The sequence below is a fragment of the Eucalyptus grandis genome, chromosome 10, assembly GCF_016545825.1.
Source record: "Eucalyptus grandis isolate ANBG69807.140 chromosome 10, ASM1654582v1, whole genome shotgun sequence".
In the NCBI taxonomy this organism is placed as follows: Eukaryota; Viridiplantae; Streptophyta; class Magnoliopsida; order Myrtales; family Myrtaceae; genus Eucalyptus; species Eucalyptus grandis.
In genome coordinates, this window is record NC_052621.1 from 7,997,387 (window position 1) to 8,015,946 (window position 18,560).

At 42.4% G+C, this 18,560-nt stretch overlaps 2 protein-coding genes and 1 non-coding gene across 7 annotated transcripts; 1 reads left to right on the plus strand and 2 right to left on the minus strand.

Moving 5' to 3' along the window:
* Positions 1 to 174: 174 nt before the first annotated feature.
* Positions 175 to 5,537, minus strand: LOC104421517 (protein DETOXIFICATION 42). Of its 5 annotated transcripts, XM_039303951.1 has the most exons (15): positions 5,361 to 5,537; positions 5,168 to 5,244; positions 4,752 to 4,872; positions 4,350 to 4,471; positions 3,838 to 4,047; positions 3,519 to 3,712; positions 3,270 to 3,405; positions 3,043 to 3,139; positions 2,846 to 2,946; positions 2,276 to 2,458; positions 2,080 to 2,151; positions 1,884 to 2,000; positions 1,682 to 1,794; positions 1,123 to 1,244; positions 175 to 968 (listed from the first exon to the last, which is right to left on the minus strand). In XM_039303951.1, the coding sequence occupies exons 3-15, from the start codon at positions 4,862 to 4,864 to the stop codon at positions 926 to 928; spliced, it is 1,623 nt and encodes a 540-aa protein (XP_039159885.1). In that variant the 5' UTR covers positions 4,865 to 4,872; positions 5,168 to 5,244; positions 5,361 to 5,537; the 3' UTR covers positions 175 to 925. The 5 variants fall into 5 exon arrangements, 4 of the variants coding, with proteins under 4 accessions (XP_039159885.1, XP_039159886.1, XP_039159887.1 ...); XR_005547134.1 differs by having other exon boundaries at positions 2,276 to 2,439; positions 5,168 to 5,536; XM_039303952.1 differs by lacking the exon at positions 175 to 968 and having other exon boundaries at positions 1,682 to 1,777; positions 5,361 to 5,536.
* Positions 5,538 to 10,456: 4,919 nt separating this feature from the next.
* LOC104421518 (dicarboxylate transporter 1, chloroplastic) lies at positions 10,457 to 14,985 on the minus strand. Its single transcript, XM_039303759.1, has 3 exons — positions 13,712 to 14,985; positions 12,043 to 12,264; positions 10,457 to 11,130 (listed from the first exon to the last, which is right to left on the minus strand). The coding sequence occupies exons 1-3, from the start codon at positions 14,840 to 14,842 to the stop codon at positions 10,768 to 10,770; spliced, it is 1,716 nt and encodes a 571-aa protein (XP_039159693.1). The 5' UTR covers positions 14,843 to 14,985; the 3' UTR covers positions 10,457 to 10,767.
* A 3,353-nt stretch (positions 14,986 to 18,338) lies between these two features.
* TRNAS-GCU lies at positions 18,339 to 18,420 on the plus strand. The gene has a single exon. It is a non-coding gene; the product is annotated as a tRNA-Ser (tRNA).
* Positions 18,421 to 18,560: the final 140 nt, after the last annotated feature.

The following is an 18,560-nucleotide window of genomic DNA, read 5'->3' on the forward strand; positions in this document are numbered from 1 at the left end:
CCTAAACAACCACCTGCTTTCTTTATGGACATACTTCCCGATCCAATACTCTCTCTCGGTATCTATAAATTCAACTTTTACGCGAGCGTATCAAGTGACAAATACTACTTTATTACTAACTCAATAACAAAAAACTACCAGCAAAAATTTGTTAACACAAGATTGAAAACACTATAATCACACAATAATGTGGCCTCATTATTCTCATCGATGATCAAGAGACTGCCAAGCAATCGTTATTCTCATCGAACAGCACAAGGTTCCTTAAGCTCGTGATCGGACCCGTTAGCCGACATCTCTCAATACCAAATCGCCCCGAGACATGCATATATGAACTGCACATACCTAATGCTGTACTTGCAGTATTTATGTATCTGTTCTTGCTCCTGCTGCTGCCGCGGTTGAAACTCCTGGTTTGCAAGCGAAGTGAAACAGGGTCTTAACTTGACGTGGAAGACAGTCATGGGAGGAAGAAGCAACCATCCCAACAGAGAAACCAAGACTTACATCATCTCTCTAAAGATTCTCTTTTCCTGTGAAAGTTATGTACAGATTTGACAGAAGGTGGTTGAGCAGAAGATTCATGGGCAAAATCTAACATAGCCTTCGAAGCTGGAGCTATTTTCACGCCCGATGCAGAGATCGAACGGGCAGTCATTTGGTTTTAGCAAATCTAACACACACATAATGCTCCACCGAGAAAGAAGGCTGAAAACTATTGGCGCTGTGCGCATAATAATCTATATACATAACTACGCTTCCAGATTATTGTTTTCGACAGGCTCTCCATCTTCCTTGCTAGCCAATGTGAGATAAAGCCGGCCCTTTTCGTCAGTTTCCTTTCTATTCCTATATAGTGTACAGATAGGGACCATCACATAGCGGCGATATGAATTTGCAGCAAAGCCGCCTGTGGATTACTTGTTCAGCCCCAGAGAAAATTCCAAGGACCCGTCCCAGTCCCGATCCTGGAGAAGGCATAAGCAAAACGAAAGCGCCTTTAGAGCATTGTCTAGTGAAATTATGCCTCGATTCCCCAACTTGGAAACGATTACTGGTCGAGGACTATAACATCAGGACTCGAATAAAAAGAAGCATTCGGGTTGGCTTGTGGTGACTTACCTCCAAAATCCAGCAAATGCCCGGAGGCTCATATAAATGGTTAGAGCAATCCAAATTCCAATGAAGCCATGACTAGACGAAAGTATAAACAAGCAGAGAATGCTGACCACGGCGACAGCGACCTGAAAAACGGAACAACTCAGCACTTAACAAAGTTCATGTTTCATCTAGAAAGAGTGAAGTTATTGGTTCATTTTTACAGTTGAAAAGGTAACTTATGATACAAATAAGAGAAACCCTTTCTGCAAATACACATTCTAGCGAACTGCTTCGGTTGACTCACATAAATCGAGTCTATTCAAGCATCGATTTCACTTGTACATCTAGCGGGTGTGAACATTCAACTGGACTGTTGTACTCCTAATCTTTTCCAAAATGAATGCAATCTTCAAAATGATAAATGAGATTCTGCCCCGAGTGTTACTAATGATATGCTTCTACGTAAATTTGGTTGCTTTTGCATTTGCAATTGTTCATCATATAGAAAGTTAGAGACAATGTCTGGTTAAGCAAATGGATGATACTTCCTTCGATAATTAAGGGGAAAAAATAATCTCACCATGGAGTAGGCAGAGTATGCAAAATCAGACGCTCCAAAGTTGACGCCGTCAAAAACGAAGGCCAAGGCATTTATGGGTTGAGTAGCAGCAATAAACTGATGTTGATCAGAGGCTATATTTCTATTAGCATTGGCGATAGCTAACAGTTAAACAGCTTCAGATTTATAAGGTCAATTCAAGTTCTTAAAACAAGCAACATACCGGTATTCCGATACTGATTACACGGAGGACACCAACATCCGTTGTGAATAATCTTGCTCCAAAATGCATTCCTACTCCGAGAAGGACTGCTAGCGCCAGTCCCAGAAGCAGTCCCAACTGCAGGATGAATCTGTGAGACTATCGCAATGCGACAACCGTAATAGAATGCTCGATTGCTCTAGAAGAAATCAGGAACCTGGAGTACTCGGGATGTGGTCTCTCTGGCCTTGTTGTAATCCTTCTTCGCAAACGCGCTTGCCAGGATTGCCTATGTCGTCCACAAAGATTAACTAAATTGACTATTGAATGCTTACATGGTTAAGCCAGAGAAGTTGAACAGTTGAGTGCGGCAGTAGCTTTTGCACTCAAAAGAGGAACAGAAAATCTCTCACCTGTCCAGCGACAGCAAGCCCATCTGCAAGGAGCGATGTCGCCAACCACACTTGCAAGCAGACTTGAAATGCGGCCATCGATGTCGGCCCCAAGCGAGCCGCCATGGATGCGGCAAGAGTCACACAGAACGTCACGGCGACAACTCTCATTAGTAGCAGAAAACCTGGTGCAGCCACAAAAGACTGAACGAAGTGAGGTCAATTGCTAAGCGTTCAAACTGATAACCTGAAAACAGCACCCTATCCAAACGGTTTGTGTTCATCAACTCAGCAAGCTAAGGATCTGATATGGTCAAGTTTTTAACAACATTTACCCAGTGTTCCTGCAATATGCTTCTACCAGATTGAGTAATCCTCCATATAATATAAGGTACCAATTATCAGACAAGATAGAACAGTTCGAAGACCAAAGTGTTCAGTGCCAAAGAGTGAACTGGCAACTGTCAACAGGTCACACATAACATATGCACGTAAGGACTTGTCGAGAAATAGAGGCCGTTAGCAGTGAAATTTCAATAAGAAGATTAATATATGAGTGGAAAATTTGCTGAAGCAGAATTAAAGGCTTACCATTCTTTAGAAAACGGCCAAACTGCAAATGTTTAAAACTTGGAGGTAAGAGATCAATTTGCTGCATCAGTTTCCACAGGAGAATAAGTGAAATCACGTACCTGCAAGGACATTGTCGGGATATTACAATACGAGAGTGACTTAGTAAGACTTCTAACAAATTTCAGAAGAGTCTCGATAGGCTCTCCACAACTTACTGAGATATAACATGGGCAATAGCCGCACCACTGACGCCCAGATGGAAAACAAATATGAATAGGGGGTCTAAGATTATGTTCGTTACATCTCCCGCCACTGATACGATGAAAAAGTAAAAGGAGAAAACGATAATTAGCTCGTACTGATATTATTGAGATAATGGATTTTAGTATGTTTGTTAATTTGAAAGCATGATACCACCAGAGGAAGCTAAAGAGGGAACTACCAGTTGCAATCAAAGGCGTTGTCGTATCTTTAAATCCACGGAAGACCCCCTGCATGGCGAGCGAGAGAAGAACTGCTGGTGCACCAAGTGACCTCAATGTCAAGTACTGTTGGGCAGGAGTTAGCATAGGGGAATCCTGTTGAGGGGCGAAAAGAAAGTGTCAAGCAGCTGTTTAGAGAGGCGGCGAAGAAACAAGAAATTAATATTAAGAGATGACGAAGATTTTTACAATGCTAGGACATTACTTACTGATCCCACTCCCATGAAATTCAGCAATGGTTTTGCGGCGGAAATGAGAAAAATGGCTTGAAGAAGACCGAGAACACTGCCAATTACCAACGCAGATGAAGCCGATGGGATGTGTCTTCTTCTGGGCATCTGGTCAAACTTCGATACTTTGAAGCTACTGATCTGTATCAACTCGGACAGATGATCACTGGATTCTGTATATGATATTACCGTAGGATATAGATAGCAAACCATTTGTTCAGAATCTAACAGTTGTGAATTTACTATTGATCAGATTTAAAGTGTGAATTTTGACAAATGGGGACAACTGATACAATACCATTTTGGGGTATCAACTCCATATTTTCGGCATTTTCAATAGAGCACGCCTCCAAGCATTCGCTCTCCTGCGCTTCAGAGCTCACACTTCTAATAGTATCTTCCTCGGCAACAAAGGATGTGGTGACACTGACGAGCGGGAATATAGCGATCCGCGACACTTGATTGAACAGCGCAATTGATACACCCACAGCTGCTAGTTCCGCAGGACCTGTAGAGACAAGGAAACGTGAGCAGCACCAGATTTTACAGAATAGACCAATCTGTACTAACCCGCATTTGAATTAAGAAAGAATAGCACTTCAAAGACTAGGATATAAAATGGAAGGGTGTCAGGAATTTCATTTCCGCCTCTTCGAAATTCACTTCGACATTGTCTGATATCTGTGCGTATGTGCTTTAAAATATAGATACTAATTTACACACAATCAAGTTCAGAATATGGCCCTTCCAAGTCAGACTAAGGAGAGTACCATAAGCAAACTTAAAATGCGCAAAGCAAGCAGAACATACCAATTCGACCGATGAAAGCCGTGTCAACAAGAGACGCAATAGGGTCGGCAGTCAAAGCAAGGGCAGCAGGCAATGCTATTTGAGCTATCTCTCGACCAAGTTCATCAAATTTCAAAATGAGCCTGCTCGGGTAGAAAAGGGAAATAGGCTTAGTAAGGCTCGTCATCAAGAAACCGGCACAGAGAGAGAGAGAGAGAGAGAGAATGGTAATGGTGCGAGACAAAAACAATCAAGAAATTGGGCACAAACATCATGACCAGTTTCCCCTACAATTGATAATTGAAGGAACTCATGAGCGGCAGGCTCATGCAAAGAACTAAGACAAGAACACTAAACCAGTACCAAACATTTTCTTCCGGGCAACGAAAAAGAATATGGAATCCAAATGACTTAAGCGATCACCTCGCGTTACGAAAGAAAATGCAGATCGGGATTCTCCTCTCTTTTACTGATGGAAAAGGATCATCTTCCTCAGAGGAGGTAGTTCCCACGAAAGAACCCTCCAGAGGCTCCATTACTGTAGCTGCAGAAGATCGCACGCTTCACGTCAATCGTCCAGAGCTGGAGAAAATCAGGCTCCGGAAAAATAGGCAAATAAAGCAAACCCCACTATCAAACAATCTGCCTTGGGCAGTAACAAGTGCACAGGATGCCAAATCAAGAGGGTCCAACACGACCGTCAAAAGAAGGACATATACATGATCACAGGAGCCAGCTCAACATCTTGACATTTCCCAAGTTATGCATCAGCCTTCCAACAAGATAATGCAAAGAAACAAGCTTGAGAATCAAACGGAAATGGGAAACATATAAACCACCTCTGTCACTGCTACAGGAAGCCCCAGGGAGGAAGTTTCCTTGAAGATTACTGCTTTGTACGTGATCTCCTCTGAAACTACTCGATGAACAAACCCAGCAACGTAATCAAAAAAGAAAGAACAAGATGAATCAAGGAGAAAGCATCTATCTGACATCTTTTCAAGAAAACCAGAGGAAGTTGGGGCACCCCACTTTTCGGTTACGGCAGAATGTTTTGTTTTTCGAGGCGTTGGAGCATCCGCACGAGCATAACGAGAGATGGGGCAGATTAGAATTCCGGTAAACCAAGGAGAGACGCCTGTGTCAGGACAATCTCTGTCGCTCGCCTACGTCGCTTGCAGCAGGTAAAAAGGAAGCTGTAATGGCGAATGCACCACCAACCTCACGGGTCTAAGAGGCAGTCAACAGCGTGCTTGCGGGGCCATACACGTGTGAGTTCCTGGGTGGTGGGAACATTCAGTCCCTGGAAAAGAGCTCTGCTCCGTGATTGACCTGGTGAGGTATGGGTCAACCTCTCCTAGGAAAAGGGAGCAAGAGGACAATGACGAAAGAACATAGCGTAAGGGCTGGGTTGAAACCGGCAAATTCCTAAGGACCGATATAAGTTCAAACTAGGAGTACAAACGACTCAATAAACCGTCAAGTTTAACTTCGACTGGGCTTGCATACTTGTTCAAAACTCGACCAAGAATGAATTTTCTTGATTGAACTCAAATCGGTCAGAGAATTGAGATACTTGAATTCTACTCTATTATAATCAATTTATAAATAAAACTCGAGCTCGAGTTTTATAACCCTGAACTTTTGTAATTTCAAGTTTTTTACATTTATTTAATAAAGTTCTATTAGACTTGACTAATCTCTCGAGCCTATTAAGCTAAGTATTGACATACTTGATAAGATACTTGAACAGTTTAAACTCAAGCTCAATTTGATGAGGTATTTGAACAATTCAAACTTGAGCTTGACTTGAAATTAGACGGTCAATCTCGAATAATTATTGAGTTGAGCTCGCATTGGTCGCTCGGTAACTCTGGTAGTTGCTACCGTACCAAGTCCCCACCGAAAATAGCTAATTCAAATCTCTCAGGTAAAATAAGAACAGCCCCCACATTCAAACCTCCCCTTTTACCATTAGCAAGAACTTGTTTAACTTGCATATCATAAGGAATTCGAACAACTGCTTCAAATACAGTATCAGGAAGTACCGCTTGCAGAACCTCAATATCCACGGGCTTATTAGCTAAATGGCAATTGGCACATACAATACGTCCGGTCGCTTCTCGTGGATTTTCATAACCCTGCTGTGGGACATGAGATAAGCTTGCATAGCGACAAAGGTGGCTAAATATACTTGGCTATGGGGCTCTGTTGGGACAAAGGAAGGATCAGGTACAATAATTGGGCTAGAATTAACTAAAGCCAAACACTAGACGGATTAAGACTGGCCTTTCATCCCGGTGAGCAATGTTATGGTCAGGTCATGAACTAGATGCAATTGTGAGAGAAGCTCGACTCGATTTCACTCGATAATCATGTCACGATGTCTATCCAGTGTCCTGTGGTGGATACTTACGTGTTGATCCGTGATCATGAAGATTAGTCAAAAACGAAAACTCAAGCGAGAGGAGAAAAGAGATTCAGTTCCTCAAGCCAATGTTTCCGGTTACTCGACAATCAAAGAAAGCAAAGCGGGACATTGGACAGACAAGAGTGTCGGTCAACCTTTCCTAGGAAAAGAGCTCTGCCTCGTGATTGACCTGGTGAGGCATGGATCTGCAAATGAGCTTCCTCAAGCCAATGTTTCCGGTTACTCGCCAATCAAAGAAAGCAAAGCGGGGCATTGGACAGACAAGAGTGTCGGTCAACCTTTCCTAGGAAAGAGCTCTGCCTCGTGATTGACCTGGTGAGGCATGGATCAACATCTCCTAGGAAAAGAGAGAGAGGACAATGACGAAAAACATGAGTGATGGTTGGGTTCGAACCAGCAAGTTTCTGAGGAACAATAGTTCATATTAGGAGTATAATCGAGCCGATGCACTATAAAGTCTAAGTTCCACTACACTCACATACTCATTAGTCGACACTCAATTAAGTATGAATTTGTTGCTTGAGCTCAACTCAATTCGAGAATCGAGATGTTCGAACTTGACTTGATTACAATCCATTTATCAAGAAAACTTAGATCTCGAGATTTATAAACTTGAACATTTGTAATTTTGAGTTTTTTAAGTCTATTTTTTATAATTATTAAATATTTAAGAAAAATAATAAAAGCTTGATTGGATTAGACGAGGCTTTGAAGCCTACTAAGCTGCCTACTGACAAACTCAAACTTAACTTGATAGGGTACTCGAATTAGTGCAAACTGGAGCTTGACTTATATTTAGACAGTCAATCTCGAATAGCCATCAAGTTAAGCTCTCATTAATCGCTCGGTAACACGAGTATCCTACCAAGTCCCTACTAAAACAATGGGACAAGAGATTAGCATGCACACGAGTATCCTACCAAGTCCCTACTTCTGTACGGATTTTGTTCCTAACAAAAAAAAACAAAAAAAGAAACAACAATTTGTTGTTTCTTGCTCCAAACAAAAACGAAGGAAACGTTTCTTCTCTCTTTCTTCTTCTTTTCTTCTTTCTTCTTCTTTTTTTCTTCTTTTTTCTTTCGCGGCCGCCGGCCTCGGCCATGGCGGCGACCAGGCCATTGTCGAGGCTCGGCCTCGCCGGATCTGGGCGAGCTCGAGCTCACCCGGCCATGGTGAGGCCGAGCGTCGCCCAACCACGGCGAGGCTCGGCCTCGCCGAGGGCCGGCAAGCCTCGCCATGGCTGGGCGAGGCTACCGGCCGAAAAAAAAAAAAAAAGAAAAATAAAATAAAAATGTTTAAAAAATTAAAAGAAACAAAAAAAGAATAAAATTTACCAAACGTGTTTCTCGTTCATTTTTTATTCCCTGACCAAACGTTACCAAACGCATTCTTTTGTTGAAAATCGTTAGGAATAAAACACTTTTTTTGTTTCTCATTCCCCTAACAAAAAAGAAGAATGAAACGCGTTACCATTCGCACCCTAAGTACAATTGGTTACAGGTTCCGTTGGGACAAAGGAAGGAATGGGTACAATAATTGAGCTAGAATTGACCAAAACCGAGGTTGAGACCATCCTTTCATCCCGGTGAATTGCGAGGGTAGCTCGACTTGATTTCCCTCGTGGATCGAGTCACGATATGCATCCAAGGTCCTGTGGTGGATACTTACGCGTGCCTCCGTGACCACGAAAATTAGTCGAAAACGGAAACTCAAGCGAGAGGCGAAAAGAGATGCCACGCAAATGAGCTTCCACAAGCCAATGTTTCCAGTTATTCGCCAATCAAAGAAAGCAAAGCAGGGCATTGGACAGTGCAAGATTGTGGGTCGATTTCGCCTTTGACGAATTGAGGAATAAGGACCGGTGCTCCGCCGTGCGATCAGCAAATCGTTCGGTGGATTGTTGTTGTTGGACGAATGTGCTTTTCTGCTTTGTCTCTTCCTTTTTTTCCGAAAGACGAGGGCCACGACAAAGACTAATGAAGAACCCGAACGAAGTGGTGGTGGCTAAAGCATCGAATTGGAAACCGGTACCATGAACCATCGTGATCGATGACATGACCATACGTTTAGAAAGATACCAATATGCTTACACGTAAGTCAATGTCCTTACCTACCAAAATTTCATTCCGATAGAAAGTTAAATTCCGGTAGAAAGTTGCTAAAGCTCAACCCGTGTTATTAGCCGGTTCACAATATTATATTGGAAGCCTTTTCTTGGTTGGGTACTCATCTATCCCACGCTTTGATCCCAAGTCTCCAGAGAAGTGCTGCATGGTCTATAGAATAATTATAATTTGTATATAATTATATTGAGTATATCTAAGTGAGTATATATATATTAAATAATAAATGCAAGGAATGGATAATTAAATAAATAAAACAGTGGATCAATACCATCTCGACCATTAATTATATCGGTTCTATCTTTAGCGTCATATGATCAATGATTGAGACGAGTTTTATTGTCACGATTGATAGACCATTCCATATTTTGTCATGGCCTGTCACCATTTTGATGAAAATATTGTAATGATCCTCAAAAAATTTCTTAACTAGTAAGCATGTTTGCTCTTTTTTTTTTTGATCTTGGGTTTAAATTATCGAACTTGCGCATAATCTTGAAGCGTAAACTGTGTGTCTCCAATCATTATCAATGCATGTGAGATGAGGGGATTGGCACAGTCGATAAGATTAGTCAGGTGCTAAAAGGCCCCGAACGCCCATAATCACAAGAAAAAAGAGAAATCGTGCTAAAGAGTCATTTCTCTCAACCATAAACAATCAAACAAATGGTAGTGGCGGTGGCCGAAGAAAAAAGGTTGTCCTAGTAGTAGTTATACTATGACTCGATAAACAAATTAAAGGTGTTTAACAATCACGTCACAACTGCAATACCTTCAAAACTTTTTAGTAGCTTCCAGCGGTTTTTAGAAAGGGTCTTGTCCAGCATTATGGATACTCAAGTGCACGAGCGCTACCACTATAAAACTCAAAACACACGTATCACTAACCACAAAACTTACAGCACTTCGCAACACAAATACAACACGGCACAATTACCATTCGGCCACGGCTATATCGGATCAGGCTATCAAAAGCTACACCAACCCTTTCGCAATTACTCCACGTCTTATACCATCTCATCATCGCATCACACATATAAGAGTGTGCTGCGGTTCTATCTCGATGGCTGAGGCTAGGATTAAAAGGAAAGTGATCATGCCATCATGGGTCCATGTATTTTTATTTCTTTCCTTTGGGATCATTGGGTCCATGTCAGATTCGTGACGTGTGGCTAGTAGTGCTCGAGTCCCACTGTCCCGCGAGCCAATCTCGCTGGACATGGGAAAGGGTCCCAAATCGCACTCCCAGTTTGTTTTTTTCTCAACTTTTTGGCCAAGGACAAATTATTTTAATGTAAGTCCAATTCATAACTCTTTGTCACTACGGTTCGTATTCAAACAAGTCGCAATCCGCCACCCCATCCACACAAGGATCTAAAGAAATCCGTTGCCCCTGCTTCTAACTGGGACTCAACCCTTTTCACTGGAACAAGGAGGCAAATTCATGTCAGTCCACTCTTAAAGTCTCGAATCAGGAGGATCCGACACTAAAAAACTTCCATAAAATATGGAGATCCAATCAAGCGAGACACGAGAATGATGCGGAAGAGAGAATTGTGTAAATAAATAGAAAGTGAAATCAAAGAGAGTCATTCAAGTATTATCATGGGCAGTTATCATGCCATGGGGAAAAAAATTTCTCCTTTCAATATGTCAAAAATTCTCACTTACAAACTCTAGTTTCTGCCTTCGAGTAGGACCTAACCCGCCAAAGGGTCTACCAAGACCATCAAAAGATGGGATTAATAAGAATTTATGGAAAAAGTGAAGCAAACTCAACAAGCCTGTCTCCGAGGCAGCAAAGGAAAAATCGCAGCTTGAGGTGAAACAGAATCAGGAATCTCTAACCGTTTTTGAAGCAGAGTGTCTTCTCATCGCTATTTCCTCACCACAACCCAATGGCCTTCCACCAAATGCCTCCAACTCCGAGCCAAATAATAATGTTGACAACTGAAACAATGAATCCATAGCCCCACCATTGGGCCAAGGGCACGTAGTTAGCACCATAGAAGACGGGCGCCGACCCAATGCCATAGTGGGTAAGGCCACCCATGAGGTTAGAGAGGAAGGCCAGCACCATGGCTCCGAAGTAGGGTGGAGTCCCCAGAGCGCTTGCAACAGACAAGAAGGCGGTGAACATGGCACCAATGTGAGCGGCTCCACTGGCAAAGAAGTAGTGCGAGTAGAAATAGAGAAGAACCAAGATGCCAAACGATGCCTGCCATGAAAGACCCAGCCCACCAACAAACTGCAAAAGCACAGAAACTCTCCCTTAGCAAAGCTTACTCCCCATATGCTCAAAGATATTATCATCTCGCATTCAGAATCAGAGGATAGGCTACACTCGTCAAGACATCCATTATGATTACAGGAAAAATACTGGCTCATGCTGCCTTGGGCCACTTTACTTGGGCCTTCTTCTCAGGCCAATAAGTTCTCTCCAAAGAAAAAACTTGGAGTTTATTACCAAAGCTATGATTAACCAGGATGACGCCAACCAGAGAGAATCTAAACTTATTGCAATGCTCTGAGCCTTATCTTGAATTATCCTTTTTGCTAAATTTTTCATTTTCTTTCACCAAGTGCTTGTGCACCATGATGCACTACTAAATAAAACATCTCAGATATTTACCAAGGGCATGCTCTCGTAATAAAACTATTAATATATTGGCGCAACTAGTCAAGGAGGTACCAACTCGAACAAAATGCTTACAATGTCAGTTCTAGGCAACATCCCTTACATAACTTGCAAGTCAGCACTATAGCTAGGGTCATTAATAATGCACCATTAACCTCTCAAATAAAGTGATGCATGCAGATTATTACACAGCCAGACAAAATCACATGTAAACCCATTGTAGTAAGTAAGCATCCCACACAAGTAAAACAGAAAACTATAAGGATGAGACCAGAGAAGAATTCATATGGATTAGCAAATGCATATGCGCATTCACGCCCATAAGAACAGCCAGGAATGAACTCCAAGAATAATATAGGATTTGTGGTGTGCTACATTTGACTCTTTTTAATCTCTTCTTTTTTACATTGATGATAACACAATAAGAAAAGTGATTTCTTAAAATTACCAATATGCATAACATAGATATATTGAAGGTCAATTGGAAAATTATGATGCTCTGAAGGGAAAGGAAGAACAGACCTTAACTACTGTTTGGCTGAACCAAGAAATGAGGCCATATTTGTTGAGATACCCAGCCATAGCTATTAGTGCAGCAAACCACGTGAGGGTATCCCAGGCAACTGCTTCACCTAAACATTCCTTCCAAGTGACAACTCCAGTAATCAGGAGAACAGATAATCCAAGAATGGCAGCAGTGACCGCATCAACATTCAGCTTCCCTCCAAAGATCCAAAGCCCAACCTATGACAAATAGACAAGTAGACAGGAAAGCGAAAGTGTCAAAGACTGAATAGTGACCCTGGTGCATTCTGTAGCAGCAATTACATGAGTCACTGAAAGTACACGTCCAGAAAACTTGTATTATGGAAAAGGTATCCTAGGGTAGACTTGTTGCTGAAAGAATATAAATGACCATTTGACATATGCTATTACGAAAAAGCTCAACATATCATTACATAGATGATCCCAGTTGTATTATGATTGACAATCCAAAATAATATTAATATGCACACATATTAATCTCCAGAGCAGGCATGTTAAAAACCTCCTACGTGCCACACAGAAAAATTGTGATTTTTCAAGCTTTAAAGCACACGAGTGCGAAGCACCACAGGATGAGACAAAAAAAAAAAAACATGTTTGAAGTGATAGCCAGAGTCTGCTGTGAGGCTTCCATCCGGCACCTCAATAGTACAACGTAACAAACGGGCTCAAACTATGATTAGACAGATGGATAATTGGCCCAATTAACTTTGAATCTCATATTTTTCTTGTGAAACAATAAAGACAACAATTTCACTTCTAGCAATACTAGGTGGAAGTGAAAATTTGAAAATTCACAGCCAAAAGACAACTGAGAATTTGAACCTTCATGCATTAGGAAATCCGCAATATTTGTGAAGCTTATGCGGGCCAAGACAATGGTAAATTGTACTTCATCTGGAGAATAACTATTGCAATGATAAAAGAGTCCCTTCCTCAAGTTCATACGAGTCTTTAACAGTGAGCAGCAGCATCGAATGTGGATATCACGATAATCACAAAATCATAGTTTAGAGGTGTCAATCTTCTCAAATAAATGCAGTTGACAGAAATATACTAATTCAGCTTACCCGTAATTACTGTAATTCTTGCATCCAATACCAAAGAGCAAATTTTGAAGCTAAAGCAAAACTTTTATAGTACTGGGTGATAAAGATACTCTGAATGTCTACAATCGCAATTTGTGGAAGACTGCAAAATGCCATTTTCCATCCGTTTGATTTTAGCAAACGGATAAACTTAACTACACTTGACCTGATGAAAGTTCCAAACAGTAATAGTTCGCAAATGATTAACCTTACTATGGTGTGAGCATAAATAAGAATTTCATTGGTTGTTGAAAGCTGCAATATGAAATGTTCAAAAATTATTCTCAATCTCCGGTAAAAGAGAAAATCCATTGTCTGATCAGATTTTTTGCTATTGTCAGCTTATCCAATATGGAAAAAGGTGATGCTAATTTTTGTCCTCGATTGTTATCAAATTCAAACAATTGGCTAGTATTTATTGGCCAAAAAAGGCAACCATTCCTCAAAGCTAGCCCATGAGAGCTCATCAAACTTTTGGTTGCTTTAGCAATAATTAACTAACGAACTGACCAACTGAAAAAATAAATGAATACGCAGTAAAAGTCCCACAATCATACCGTCAGAAGAAGAGTCCCTGCCATGATCTTCTCATTATTACTCATTGGCCCCATCTTCTCCAACCTCTCCTTCGCAAGTTTCGGCGCATCTGGACTGCTCTTCACTGTGGGCGGGTAAATCACGTATAGAAGCAGAGGCACTACAATCAACGACAGCAGACCAGGAACGATTGCAGCTTTCGCCCAGTCAGTCCACCCAAGTGTCTGCTTAATGGTGTTGAAGGTCAAGTTTGCACTCAGGGGATTCGCCGCCATTGCCGTCAAAAACATCGCCGAGGAAATCACCGAAGTCTGGAAGCACGTCAACATCAACCACGACCCGAGCTTGTGTTCAGTCCCGTCCCCGACGTTCGAGCCACATGCGACGCAAAGCGATTTGACCAGAGGGAGGAATATCCCTCCCGCTCTGGCTGAGACCGAGGGAATGGCGGGCGCCAGAAGCGCTTCACTGAAGACTAAGCTGTAGCCCAAACCGAGAGAAGAGCTACCGAAGAGCTTAACGAACTGGTACGCGATTCTGTTTCCCAGGCCGGTCTTGATGAATCCACGAGCGAAGAAGAAGGCGAGAGCGATCAGCCACGGGATTGGATCGCCGAAGGCGGAGAAGGCAGCGGCGAACGTCAGGGTCTTGGTGAGGACGGCCGCGCCGAGCCCCATCAGCGCCACGGCCCCCAGCGGCAGCGGCTGGGTGATGATTCCCACGATCGTCGCCAGGAATATCGCGAGCAGCTGCCAGGCGTTCCTCGAGACGCCGGCCGGGACGGGGACGAACCAGAGGATGACCCCGGTGGCGATGGAAGCGAGGAGGGGCCCCATGGCCGCGCCCTGCCACGGCTTCGCCGGCGGGGAGACGGCCGCCCCGGGGGCCGGCGTGGCCGCGGTCGCCTTGACGGCCGAGCTCCGGCGAGCTCCAGATTCGGGAGCCAAGCTCCGGAGAGGAGGAAGGAGGCGGGCGGCGCCGGCGCCGGCGACGGCGGCGGCGGAATTGAGCCGGCGCGCGTGGTCGCCGACGGATCTGGAGAGGAGGGAGGAGCGCGGCGGCGCGGCGGGCTTGAGGGCGCCCGATCTCAGCGACGGGCGGTGGGCGCCGAACCCGAGCGAGCAGGAGGACGCGAGTGCCATGGACGCCATTCCTCCTCCTCCGCCTCTCTCTCTCTCTCTTTCTTTCTCTCTAGCGCGCGCAGTCGCAGAACAGTGGCGGAGTCGCTGCGCACCGTTTTATGTGGCTCACAGCATCGGAGGAGAAATGGAAAGCTGTCGAGGAGTTGGCCGGTGAGCTGGGGGAGTTGAATTTATCGCGCGAGGTGGACGGGCAGGATCGATTCGCGGGTCCTGCGTTCTCGATCCGACGGCGGAGGTGGCGCGACGAAGATACCTTTTTCCGGTTTTCGATTTTTTTTTTTTTATCCGTTGGCGTTGCGTGGGAGGGGGATTGTGGCTTCGGGAATGCCGTCTGGTGGGGCGTTGAAATGTCCGCAGCCGCGAACGGGATCAGAATTGGCGTTATTCGAACACTCTGTGCGGGGAATCCGAACCCAAAAAAAAAAGGGGGGAGGGAAACTCCGCGGGGGTACAAAGGTCTTTTGCGCGACGCGTGCGCCATGTGACGACCCGACGACTTTCGATTTTAAATTTTAGGGGTAATAACAAGAAAACTCCCCGTTTATTCCATACTAATTTTTATGTCACGAAAATCTAAAATTGATACTTACATGTTACTTTTACTCTTTGTTAGCTTTTTTCAAATTTTACCATTAAGTTACCGAATTAGAATGGGACGCGACAATAACTCAAATTATATGATTAGTTTAGATGACAAGTCATAATTCTTCATCTTTTTTTTACTGTTTCTTTTAATTACTTTTTATTTTTTTAACTCAAAAAAACTCCAGCCTCAATACTCAATTTCCTCTCCTTCTTCTTTATTGCTTCGACTAGCCCTCGTTCAAAAACAATGAGGCTCATTCGCTCTTCTTAGAGCACTTTGTTTTATCTTAAGTCTTCGCGACTCATTCAAGCACACTTTTTTTTGTCGAGCATGCATGTTTATCTATGGTAATTTTCTCGTCTTTGGTTTTTTTTCCTTGGTTTGTCTGTTGAACTCATTCAACTTGTTTCAAAAGATCTCGAGCAGTTTTTCCGTGAGAGTTCATTATTTTGTCTCGTTTGTCAAATTCAAAAAAATCCCAAGTAGTTTGTTCATTGATTGAACATTTTTGTTTTTCATTAATTTTTTAAATGAGGGCTAACTGAAACGAGAAGTTAATTCTTGGTGGGAAGTCCATGAACAAAAAGGAAAAGGGAGTGCTCAGCATGTATACGGAAATTAAACAAAGAATATAAATGATTGTTGTAACGAGTCCACATGAGTGACTCAATGAAAGAATGAATGGAATTGAGCAAGATAACCAAATACACAACAAAGATTGGTTTGGATGAGGACAAGAAAAAGACCAATGAGTATTAAGACTCGAGAGTTCCAATTAAATGTAAAAGAAGAACAAAAGAATTGTGATGTTAAAAAGGATGAAAAAATAAATAATAAAAATAAAATACTAAAAAAAGAGAGGAATATCAATTTTCACGTGGACTTCTCACGTCATCCAACTTATTCTCACACGTTATTATAACTTGGTAATTTGATGCTAAAATTCGACTGAAGCTAACAAAAGTTAAATGCGATACATGCGTATCTTGACACAAAATTCAATTAAAGGTTCTTTTCGATATAACCATAATTTGTAACCACTTTTACCTTTGGCAAAAGTGAACAAACAAAAGTAATTTCATTATTGACACATGCAACTTATGTATTTTTCATTTTATAATATTTTCTTGTTAACTCTTTTTCATAAACGATGCATTTAGAAAATATTCTCAATTTTTCTTTTTAAGAAATAGGGAGAAATAAAGCGATTTCATGCAAGAGGTTTCAAATTCAAACGCGAAATTAATTATTCGGACAAAATTTCAGACCGGAGCACACCATGTCCAGCAGACCCAAGGCGGACGTTCAAAATATTTTTTGTTTCATGCGCCCGCGGGGAAAAGAAGACCGGCCGGTCCACGTGGCGATTTCCTAGTGGGGAGAGGCGCGGGACTGGACTGGAGGGCCAATCAGAGAGCGGCTGACGTCGGATAAAAAAGAGGGCGATTGGGAGGACCAATCAGAGAGCTGCGACTTGCCGACGTGGGGCTCCCCGTGAGTGCTGACGTGGCATCGAGCGTCAGAGCGCCGGGAGTTTCAGGACCAAATGTTGCCTGGGGCTGGAGGGGAAATGACGAGAATGGGCATGGGGTTGGTGTGAGCCGCTGGAAGTTGAAATATCGTTGGGCCGGCGTGGGCCCACGGAGATTCCGTGCAGAACTGCGACTCTTCCTGGCTGGGGGTTTAAGATGAAGAGTCGGATTGGTTAGTTGTGTGGAGCGACGTGTCTCATAGGTCCCAACAACCTTTGTAAGCAGCCAGAGGTGCACTAATTTCGAGGGCAAAAGTGACAATAAAAAAAAAAAAAAACCAAATTGTACTTGCCATACTCTATTTACATTGAACTTCTATCTAATAATTCGAAAAATCCCAGTGTACAATATATTTACCCTCGTCAATATTTTATTAATGAGCACCATTAAAAATCTACTTTCGTAAATGTCAAAAAACAAATGTCATAGACATCACGCTCACGTGACTTATGTAAAATAAAAACAACATTGTGTTTGGTTTAAAAGTCAACTAATCATATATATAAGTTTGGAGTAAGTTTACAGTAAATATGCTATAATGAGCATAATTTTAGAAGTTCAAGATAAACGTGTAATAATGGGTATGATTAGGAGTTTTTTGTGACTTTTTTCCCAAATAAAAAGTGGGGTTACATGTAAATTGAGTGAAAGGGAATGAATTGGAACCAAGTCATTTGCCACGAACCATTAATTGAAAAGCAAGCAAATTGATATTCTAGTACAGTAATAGATCATGATGCGCACACCTTGCAAAGCCCGCTCGGTAGAGTTGACTAAAGTCTAGCAATGAATGAGGGTAGAAGAACTCTGTGTAGAAATCGAAATATGACATGGCACGGTATTTTGAAATCCATTTGACTAGTAATTTAGGATTTCTTTATGTATTTTTTTGGTCAATTTACTTCATGCATTGATTAAAGGTCATGTTACGTGGGAAAAGAAAAAAAGGTTCTCAAAGGGCCCTTACTTAAACTTGTTCTAAAAGCTAGTTTCGCATTGAATCGATTCGGTTGGTTTGATTTTTTTTTTAAGTAAAATTGGATGGGAACTAAAGGCTACTCATTGGTTGTTAGGAATAGAGCATGCCCACAGGGATCAAATTGACTAGATGGTTCTCATGTGTTTTTTAATTGAATAGGAATAGGGACCCAAACCTTTATTAATTGCATACCAACCTTGCTTTACCTCTGGGGTCAAAACAACTGCATTAGCGTACCTTCTCACTTGCAAAAGCTAATGTTTTCGATTTTTTTAAAAAAATCTAAAAATATCATTCAGGTTTCGAGAAGTCATGAACAATTACATTCAGAATTTCCTGTACCTATGTTGGCACGTAATGAAAGGAATTTTAGAATTAGATAAAAAAAATGATCTCGCTATCAAAAGTGTCGCTTTGGCCGAGTGGTTAAGGCGTGTGCCTGCTAAGTACATGGGGTTTCCCCGCGAGAGTTCGAATCTCTCAGGCGACGCTCTCCTTCTTTTTTAATTACCTTTTTGCTGCTGCTTCTATGTACCTTCTAACTCATCACTTCGTCCTTGCCTCCTCCGACGGGCTTAACTCGGAGTCGACTCGACCAAAACCAAACCCACGCCCGCTTCATCCAACCCC

What these genes read in the sequence shown, in the direction of transcription:
- LOC104421517 (XM_039303951.1), bottom strand. Translation starts at nt 4,864, where the DNA reads ATGGAGCCTCTGGAGGGTTCTTTCGTGGGAACTACCTCCTCTGAGGAA. An exon ending in TGGCCGTTTTCTAAAGAATG is followed by an intron (nt 2,459 to 2,845) that starts GTAAGCCTTTAA and finishes CACTTCGTTCAG; the next exon opens with TCTTTTGTGGCTGCACCAGG. An exon ending in GCATTTGCTGGATTTTGGAG is followed by an intron (nt 969 to 1,122) that starts GTAAGTCACCAC and finishes TGCCTTCTCCAG; the next exon opens with GATCGGGACTGGGACGGGTC.
- LOC104421518 (XM_039303759.1), bottom strand. Translation starts at nt 14,842, where the DNA reads ATGGCGTCCATGGCACTCGCGTCCTCCTGCTCGCTCGGGTTCGGCGCC. An exon ending in CAGGGACTCTTCTTCTGACG is followed by an intron (nt 12,265 to 13,711) that starts GTATGATTGTGG and finishes TATTTGTCATAG; the next exon opens with GTTGGGCTTTGGATCTTTGG. An exon ending in TCAGCCAAACAGTAGTTAAG is followed by an intron (nt 11,131 to 12,042) that starts GTCTGTTCTTCC and finishes GTGCTTTTGCAG; the next exon opens with TTTGTTGGTGGGCTGGGTCT.